The sequence below is a fragment of the Haliotis cracherodii genome, unplaced genomic scaffold (assembly GCF_022045235.1).
Source record: "Haliotis cracherodii isolate W230 unplaced genomic scaffold, xgHalCrac1.p SCAF_4, whole genome shotgun sequence".
Lineage (NCBI taxonomy): Eukaryota > Metazoa > Mollusca > Gastropoda > Lepetellida > Haliotidae > Haliotis > Haliotis cracherodii.
The window spans coordinates 55,935,813-55,946,363 of NW_027266297.1; the positions used below are offsets into that span (position 1 = coordinate 55,935,813).

The window sequence follows — 10,551 nt, forward strand, 5'->3', positions numbered from 1 at the left end:
TGAAATAGTCGGAATCTTACAATGGCCTCTGTTTTTAACATATTTCTTATGATTATGCAATGGAGTTTGTCACTTCTTAAAATTAAAATGATAAACTTTCATTGTGGGCAGATAAGGGAAGTGGTGCTTAGTGACTGGATGTGATTGCCTCTTTGCAGCCAGCGCCCCGCAGACATGTAGAAAATAAAAGCTACAAAAACATGTCCGAGCAGAGCCCAAGAGAGGTAAGGGAAACCGGGGAACATGATGAGATGATGAGGAAAGGGGTCAGGGTTACTTACTATTGACCGTGGCCAGATGCCCCCTCTGCCACCAGCGACTCTTGGACATGTAGTAGAATGGGACACCCAGCAGCAAGAAAATTAGTGGGGGCAAGAACTTGCGTGAGTCGAAGACGATGGCTGTGACAGACAGCAGCAGGAAGAACACAACGAAGATGGCGGGGAACAACCAGTGGACCTTTGTGAGATAAAAGGAGAACTGGCCATTTTACTTTTGAGCAACAACTTACCTCCTTTTAGCCCAAGATAACCCTAATTCACAGTGTTGGGCTAGAGTTAGCTAGAGTCTAATAAGACACAATGTTTGACACACTGAAATTTGTCATACTACTGGTAGTAGCTGATTATTGTTTGTTCCTCAACTGTTTGCTATTCAGATGAAAGTATACTAACGGAAAAATGTAACTGTGCTTCATATAAAGTTCAATAAAATCAGCGAATTCTGAAATTAATTAATGCATCCTTCAATACATCTAATCACGAATACATCGCCTCTAATTTACAATTCTCATTCACAATTCACACGTGCATGCCGACTCACAATTTGGATGTTCGCGGGTTTGTTGGGAGCATGGTACTCAAACACGTGTTTTTTAAATGGGATCAGCGCACAATAATTGTTTTGCTATCGGGTGCTTGGGTGCTGAAACACTTTTGTTTAACCGTAAATAATGCCACGGCCTGCTGAAAATCAAATCCTACGTGTGCACGCTGCAAACAGGAATGCCGCAAAACGAAGTTGCCGGACGTTTTACTGTTCATCGAAACACAATATAAAAATATCGAAGAAAATGTAAATACAAGTAAGCCAACTGATAATTAGACAAATAGAAGCCAGGAGTTAATTAGAACATAATATGTATATGCTCTCTGCATCCTAGCATTCATTCATCTGATGAAGGAGTAAGTATATACATTCTGTCTCGTCATGCTCACCTTGCATTCTGGCACATTCATATATGTCATACACCATCACTGTCTTATACACTCAGTGGCTATTACTTGTGTTTGGAAATTAACACTGTCCTCCTGTAATACAAATGCAGTTCACATTTAAACAAGATTTATACTGGGAGTAGTTTTTTGCATTAGATGATGTTTATAAGGAACAGGTTGAGCGAGGCAGTCGTATAATCTGTGTTTGAATTCCAATACAGATATTTTGGTATCACTAACACCCTATCAGATCCTGATTCATGGACACGAGCTCATGATATGGTCGGAATCGTACAATCGTCTCGGCTTTTGGCAGAGATTGCTTATGAATGTGGAAAGGGCTTCGTCGCTTTTATTAACCATACAAAAGCAAACCCAAAAGAATTGTTCTTGCATTTATTTGTGATGCCCATGTTAGTATGTCTGCAGACATTTCAGCTGAATGTGAATCACTCTGAACAAGCAGGGAATTGTTTCCGGAAATAATTTACCTTGTACGGGGATTCTGTTGTTTGAGACACATGCTAACACGTTATATAGAGACAGTGGTTTGAGTTCACATGTAAATGAAGCAAACATATCAGTACAGGAACTATAGCCACATTGCTGGTAACGTATGGTAGCAAGCTGAGCTTTGGCCATGGCAGTTTTGGAGAGAAAGTAAAATGTGGAAATACCTAGAAGTTGTATTTCTTGATGTCTTGTGAATATAAGCAACAGAACCCTTCCATGATCAAAAGAAATCTCTGCTAAAAGCAGAGGCAACTGCACGATTCCGACTATATCCTAAACATGTGATGTAGAATAGTGATAAGGTGAGGGAAATGAGAGGGTATTACAAACGCATGGAAAGGCAAGTCAAGTGTTCATTTAAACAAACACGGGGACAAATGGTCCTAATAGTGAAGAATGGTATCATGTATAATTTTGTCACTGGTGCGTCAAGTTTTGGACATTTTGAAAAAAATTATGTTTCATAATACCTAATCTATGTACTTATGAGACAAGCAATTTAATTTAAGAAACGTTTCACTACTTGTTGTCATAACAAATGACCTTCTGTGTGTATGATAGAGGTGTGGAATGGAGAATCCAGTGAAACCTTGTTAGTAGCCTTCTTGGCTGCTCTTTGTAAAGTCTGTCATTTATCAAAGGCACATTGCTACAGACACACTATTTATTTTTTAATAAATGGGATAGCCAGGGTTTTACTGTATATCCTAATGATAACTAGCTGTTGCTCTACCTTGTACGTATTGTCACTGATTGGATGCCTCCGGCGTATGATGAATATTCCTGCGATTGCTACACACTCCCCTCCAGCCTTAAAGAAAGAATAGGCTCCCAACACCGACTTGATATCTCCCAGACACATGTAGATTGTCGCCAGTATAAACTGCAATGGAAGTTATTTCACCAGAAGCTGTAAATGGTTTTAAAGACGGGGAGTTAGGGTAACCTAAATGTTAAAACAGTCGCCCTTTATTCTGAAGACCTTGGTTCGATTACCCACGTGAGTAAAATATGTGAAGCCCATTATTTCCCCCCGCTGTAATATAGCTGTTATCTTGCTGAAATTACACAAACAATAATGAACAAATACAACATGCTATTCTGTTTAACACACAGGCTGGGAGATTTATGTTTTAATTTCCTGCACGTGACAGTGATATTTGTCCTGCTTAACAGCAAACGAATGGAAAATTATGGAGGTTGTTTGGTAAAGAAATAACATGTTAAATTGTTAAATGTGGAAACGACAAGAGATACAAATTTGTCCTCCTTACCATCAAAAGAATGGAAGGTTGTGGAGTCCTTCTCTGTACGTTGATCATGCTAATGAACCGAGGAAACAGTCCATCACGTCCTCCAACAAAGTACGTTCTGAACATTTTCAGAAAAAAAGTTTATCTTGTATAAGCGATTAATTTGGTCATATATCTTTTTAATCCAACATTATACTTCCCATTTAAAGAACACTGCAATATCATAAATGATGTTCTGGCAAGTTAAGTTTTTGACAAAGTTAAAAAGTAGCATAAAGGCCAAATGCAGCGACTTACAATGAAATGATCAAATCAAGATTACATGAGTTTCGACCTCCAAACAGCACTTTGTATGAGCCACAAATTCCAATCTCTCCCATTTTCTACTGCTGCTTAAATATTTGATTCAGAGATTACCCCTGTTCTTTTTTAATGGCACAGATATTTGGGGATGTGCCTATCGAAAGAGCCAAGAAAAGGTTCAAAGTAATTCCTTTAAAAGTGTTCTTTCTACTGGTAAAAGAACATCAACAAATGCAATTCTAGGAGAGCTGGGAAGAACATCATTGTGTGTACACTATTACAGTCGTTGTATAAAGTACTTGTGTCGACTACTTAGATTTCATGAAACAAGATATCCATATGCCTGTTACCAAGACAATTATTGTTTCAAACTGGTTTTTCATATGTGTGGTTGTCTCAGGATTGCAGCGATAAGAAATGCTTCATGGTTATATTCAAACAACCAAGTAAAGATATAGAATTCCAAAACTGGCATTACAAAATCACCAATTCTTCTTTCATTTATGTTTATTATCTTATAAATAAATTACTCGAACTAGAAAAATATCTGTCTCCTTTGTCATGTGAAAGAGATGTAACCACTTTGAAATAAAAAAGGAATACCATTTCTTGTTAATTTGTCCTTTTTTAAAGTAGTAAAGAAAATGTAATTAAGAAATGTTACCATGTGCAACCATCTCTTTCAAAATTTATCAGTCTTCTATCTACCAGAAATGATTCTGTTTTTAAAAACCTGTCCATATATTTAAAAAGACATTTACCAATGTAAATTCAAATGTAAGAAATATGAACGTTTTTTGTAAGACAATATGTGCAAGTGCATAGCATATATTATTCATGTAAATGAACTCTGGACCATGTGACCTTCATTTATGAAGTAACTTCTTCCCCATTGTATGAGGCACACATGCTTCAGTATATACCTCTATCCCCGGAGAGAGCGACGCTAGACAGACATTAAAAAGGGCACATCAATAAGAACTGCCTGAAAGGTTGAACCAACATATTTATCAACACTCAAAACATTTTGTATATGAGTTGTTCCAGCACCAGCGTCTTGATTTTCTGACATCGTAACTGTAAAAGAAGTCACACACACACACACACACACACACACACACACACACACACACACACACACACACACGCATATTTGCTATTGTTTTACCTGCTGAAAACGAAGATGTTAATGTTAGCAATCCCTCCAGCTGATACTGCCACACATGCGAGGATAGCCCACTTGAAGAATCCCAACTTCCTTTCACCAAATGCCTTGTAGAAGATGAAGTATACTCCATCAAAAGTACGTATATAAACACAAGAGTTGTATCATTGTCTATGCAGCATTTTTCGACAAAATGAGATTTTAGAACACGTTCCTACTTTACGATATTTGTATATGTCAATAAAACAAAATTGTCCTATTTGTACAATTTATCATTACATTAACAGTCACTAAACGCTAAAAACACACTAAAGATCAGAAGGAACATGCTTTTAACATGTCATACGGATGCAAATGTTTGGGTCTGTAAACACAAAGTCAGGAAAATAATAAAACCAAAGGAATATGTATATAATTCAACCTTGAAATAAAAAAACCCATGTTCTTGCAATAACGGTGACTCTGGCTATGATACTTTACTTATGGTCATTTCAATCATATCTGTTTGATTGCATTTCTCATAAATGTTTACTTGACATCATTTCCCCCATCATTTTGTCGCAAAAGAATTATCCTTTTTAACCTGGTGGGTATGATGGATTTCCCTATGTTTCTCGCTGGTGCCCATTGATGACGACCACTGTGAGGATTCTGGATGTAAATAGGTCCCCAGTACCTCACGCTTGTCCAGAATGCCAATTAAAACGTTAGCGCCTTGGTCACGGTGAACTGGCAGTTTGCGTGTAATCGGACCCTAATGGCGTGAAACGTTGCTCATCTGACGTAGATCGTAGCTGAATATTGATGACCACTGCGTTTAGAAATTCCATCAGTCAACGGGTGGTTACAACATGTGATCCGGTAGCGTCAGTCGTTGCTCGTGCTCATGTATTTGTTGAGGTGAAACCTTTGATGAACGACACTCACCCCGTAACCAGCCAAGCATAAAACCAGCTTATAAACCTTGTTTTGGGACAGAATGTAGGAAAAAACGTAAAATCTTTTAAAGGGCCAAACGACGATACTTCAAACACAAATCAACGAGCAACAAACTTGATTATCGACACAAATCTAGAGAATACAAAAAACATGTTGTAATAAACAAGGAGAAAAACAAGTTTCGTTCAGCGAGAAGAGATAAGGCTAAACAGTCACCAAGAGAATTCTGGAAGATTCTTATATAATAAAAATAATAAAGATAATATAATAATAATAATAATTATAATAGGGCTTGATGATGTACGCCTCCCCGTGGTGGGCCTAGATAGGGAGGATTTATTCCCCTGAACTAAACGTACATCACCAAGTTAGGGCTAACCCCCCGAAGCTGGTCAACTACTGGGTTACAGAACGCCAAGAAAAAAAAAAACATTGTTCAATCCCGCAGCCCTGTCAGCCTCCCTCTGGTTTACAAACCAACTAAATTGGAGATGGGACTTGCCTCAGGGGGAGGCACAGAACCCATCCAAGAATATCTTGGACGTACCAACTCACGTCCACACTACTTGAGTGTGCGCAAGGAACAGGATGGCCAGGCATACCACGTATAAATGGCAAATTACTGAAGCAACATTGGGACAAAGTCATGCCAATTTATGCATGCCTGACAGAACAGAATATTCCCGACCAGCTCCGGCGACTGAAGATTTTTATGCGCCGTGAGTCTGTCGAGCCTACCGCCAACGCTCGTCAGGCGCCTTTGCGTGAACACCCAGTTCCAGCAGCAGACCCGAAATTGCAAATGGACGTTCGCATTATTCTCCCAAAACTACCCGATGACCCACTCATGGGCTCACAAAAGGAATCTCTGATGTTGGCCTCGAAGATTTTGAGTTTCCCCCTCTGCTGTCGATGATCTCTCTGATGATCCCTTGTATATTTTGTTTATGTCATTTTTTAATCAATTCTATGATTTACCGATTGAGAAACGGAGGCCAATAAAACAAATTAACCAATAATTTCCACAGAATCAACTTAATGAATTAAATGACATTATTTCTGTTACTCTCAGTGCGGACTGCTCTTTGCATGACAACTATTGCATGTATGCTGCTGCTCGAACACTGGAGGAACTCCATACAGTTTCCAAAGAAAATGAACCACAAAAGGGAAATAAACAAAAACATCAAAAGAAAAACCGGTTTCAAATGTAAATGACTGAAACAAGGAAAGACGTGTCCTAGATAGAACTTTGCTTAAAATTGCGTTCTTCAGGACAATCTATGTCAAAACGCCAGAGATCAATTAAGAAAAAAATTAAAAGCAAAACACAAGACAATAAAGGAGAAAATTCTCAATCAAATTCTTGATTCTCTGGAGGCAAAGTTAAAGGTTTGAACAGAAAGAAAAAGAAAGTGGGATAAGAAAAATAATTTCATAAAACAATATAAATTGTTTCAATCAAATGAAAAACAATTTTACAGGCAATTAAATGCAACCAATGAGAGTGATGATCCACCATGGATTCCAGTGAAAGGTTTTGGAAACAGTTGTGGTCTATAACCGGCAACTGTAACCGTGAGGAACACGGGTAGAGGATTACAATAATAGTGTACACGAAAAAATAAGGCCATCATTGGTGTGTTTCGATCCACCTGATTGCCTAATAAATGTCATTAAAAAGTGAAAATCTAATCAGGCCAGGGCCTGATGGTATTCGAAACCGGTATTGGAAACTGTTCCCTTGTGTCCAAATGCCACAACTTCACTGTTTTAATTATCTTGTGGATACAGGGGATGTTCCGCTTTGGTTCTGTAAAGGGCGAACAATACTTTTCCCGAAGAAAGGTGATCTGACTGACCCTAAAAACTTCCGTACAATTACTTGTTTGAACACATAGTATAAACTTTATACAGGGTGTCTTACAGATCTCGTGTCATCATACTGCGCTTCGAATGACATTATCTACGTGGAGCAGAAAGGCGCCAGAAAGAGATGTTTGGGTTGTAAGGATCAATTGCTGGTTCAGAAAATGATCCTTGAAGAGACTAATATTTACCACCGTAACCTCTCAATGTGTTGGATAGACAACAGAAAAGCTTATGATTCTGTACCTCACGAAAGGCTTTTGAAGTCACTGGAATGTATTGACTTCCCCGAGCGACTACTTGTTTTACTCAAGTCTTTAATGAATTGCTGGTCAACTCAACTTGAGATGTATTCGCAGGGACAGGTGGTGACTTCGGAACCCATTTTTCTATTAGAAGAGGCATATGTCAGGGAGATTCTTTCAGTCCTTTGCTTTTCTGTTTGTCATTAAATCGTTTTGCTTAGCAAAGAGGAAGGTTATTATCCTGGACCTCCTGGATTCTCCTCGTCGAGTCCTTTTCTAATGATATCGGCCGGACCTTTGGAATGTGCATTATTCTATTTGTATATATTCATGTAATATTGTTTATCCTGCCGTCTTGCTTTATATTTAATTATTTCGCTTAAAAAATAAAACTTGAGTTGAGAGTTGAGAGCAGAGAGCTAGCAATCATTCGTTTGCCTGGCCCAGATTCGTTAATTCAATCCGACATTATTAAATATTGAAATATTGCGGACTATGCCGTATTAGAAACTATAAGGCAATCACTTACTCATGATATAAAGTCAAATGTTGCTTTCATAGTTCATTTACAAAACTTTGACTATAATTTAACGAGGAGCATAATGGTTACCCACATAGGCCACAGCAATTCCCGATAGAATCTCGTCATTAGTGAGAACAGCGTGGTAAGCAACATTTGCCAAAACATATCCCAAAGTTGGAACTGCGAGTCCACCAAAAATAGCAATCGGGACGTTTCTACAAAAGGAAAAGAAAACATGAACGGTCCATTTTATCATTAACAATGGCTCGCCATTTCTGTCGAGGAATTACAATTAAATGCCAATTTACGTCATTGTATTGTGTTTACGGTTTTATACATTGTATGGATAAGTTATATAATGAACTGTCTTCAATGTGCCTGGGAGGATTTGATCTTAGCTGTAACAGCTGATAGGGAATGAACTACCTGTATGGGTTGCAAACCTCCTCTACGCCTGTATTGACACATGACCTGTAATACAACATACACTGATTAAAATCACCATGTGAAATAGAATGATAAATAACCTAATTGAAAAGTATCATTAGTCAGGGTCGGTTGCTACTTCAATATATCACATTGTGACATCAACATAAATAAGCAGCAGTATACTCCTGTTATAAATTCAGATACACTAAACAATTTGAATATTTATCAGGAAACTTTTCTGACCTTGTTAAAACTGTAGAAGTCATCGAATTACATTTAACACTCTTTTTCAAACAATGAGATTGCCGGACACATTATCATGTGTTTTAAAACACAGCTCACCAGCCAGTAAATGCAAACAGCCCTGCATAGAACGCCAGAGCAACACCGCCTGGGGTAAGGTTGGTAGTTTTGAATGGTGCACTGAAGTTTTCTGTGTGTCCTGGAATATGTTTAAAAGTAACTTTTCTTAATTCTAAATTGAATGTACAACATACGTATCACTTCGTAAAGATGGATTTTAGATAGAAGCTGCCATATGCTGAATGCCGCTTTGAACACTAGTTCAATTATATGTATTGGCAAAATGTGTGAAGAAAGCCCAACAAAGCCAAGTCGTTGACTTGGACAGTTTGTTGAATGTTGTGTTATGCCGAAGGTCATCAGTATTCCAGCTATTTAATTCCGACAAAAAAACTTGGGTCATATCTTGTAACCAGCCTCAGTCGGCAGTTACGACACGCATTGAATACTGGGAAATGATATACTCTGCCCCGGAAGCAGACAGACCGATGTTTACACTGGGGTCCAAATACAGCTTCCGGGATTGTGGAAAGGTTGCTAGCAGTGGACATCGCATGACATGAACTATTCTGTTTCACCTGTAAGCAATCCTGAAGAGTTGATTAATAGGTCTGAGTGAACGTGTTATTGGTAAAGGTACAAGCGAGTGAGTGAGTATGGTTTTACTCCGCGTTTAGCCATATTCCAGCAATAACACGACGGGGGACACCAGAAATGGGCATTTAAACATTGTACCCATGTGGGGAATCGAACCCGGGTCTTCGGCGTGACGAGCGAACGCCTTAACCACTAGGCTACCCCACCGCCCCTAAAGGTACAAGCTTCTGACACATCGCATTGGAACAATAAAGAATATGAAATACATGTGTTAGCTCTGTCTTAATTCATACTACAGCTTTTAAAACGCCAGTGAAATCTATCAACAATCCTGTTTGCATTTTTCAAGAATAATTTTCAGTCACAAGAATTATTTCTTTCTGCTGTTTGTCACCTGGTGTCTGTCGGTCTATTTACCTTGCCCAATATGAACTATACCAGCAACGATGATGGTGAGTAGTGCCGTGACTTTACACACAGTGGTCGCAGTCTGTAGTCGGGCTCCAAGCTTGACGCTGTACATATTGGCCCCCATGAAGAAGGCTGAAATGTAAGTACCTCAGTAAATGTTGTTTAACCCCACAATGTAGGTGTAGGTTTGAGGGTCGTGTAAAGTGACTTTTACCGCTATGGCTCACCATACCAGTGTGTGAGTGTCACTGAGTGAATATCAAAGTGTGTCAGCGTACTCTTGGATGAAGGTCCAAAGTCCAAAGTCATACACGTTTTTTACTTTGTTGAAATAAAGCGACAAAACCGTTTCCATATTCACGAGAAATCTCTGCCTTTATCGGAGTCGAATGTACGATTCAGACCACATCATGAGCATGTGTTTATGAATCACTATAAGACAGTGATGACACCAGGTGTTCGCGAAGAGGTGAAGGCATGCTGCCCAACCGGTGGCACCCGTCACAAACACATGCCAAGGCAGGTCAATTGTTCACCGAAAAATAAACCACGGGAACACGCGTCCCAAGTCAAAATAAGGAATTGCATCTCCATTCTTGTCACGGATGCGTCACATTTGGAAATGTCCCCAACATGTCTGATTTAAAACATTTTGAAAGCTTTACTGAGGCCTTAAAGTTTTAACCTTGATCAAATAGCTTCTGAGCAAGAGACGCATGACGCACTTTGAAATGTTGATAGATAGATTGTACCTCAAAAGTCACCCGTGAAGATCCGGGGTAGA

General features: G+C 38.9%; 1 protein-coding gene across 1 annotated transcript; it reads right to left on the reverse strand.

Moving 5' to 3' along the window:
* Nucleotides 1-273: 273 nt before the first annotated feature.
* Nucleotides 274-9,879, reverse strand: LOC139478187 (Y+L amino acid transporter 2-like). Its single transcript, XM_071260551.1, has 8 exons — nt 9,774-9,879; nt 8,799-8,898; nt 8,454-8,498; nt 8,119-8,242; nt 4,455-4,558; nt 3,005-3,101; nt 2,464-2,613; nt 274-459 (listed from the first exon to the last, which is right to left on the reverse strand). The coding sequence occupies exons 1-8, from the start codon at nt 9,877-9,879 to the stop codon at nt 274-276; spliced, it is 912 nt and encodes a 303-aa protein (XP_071116652.1).
* Nucleotides 9,880-10,551: the final 672 nt, after the last annotated feature.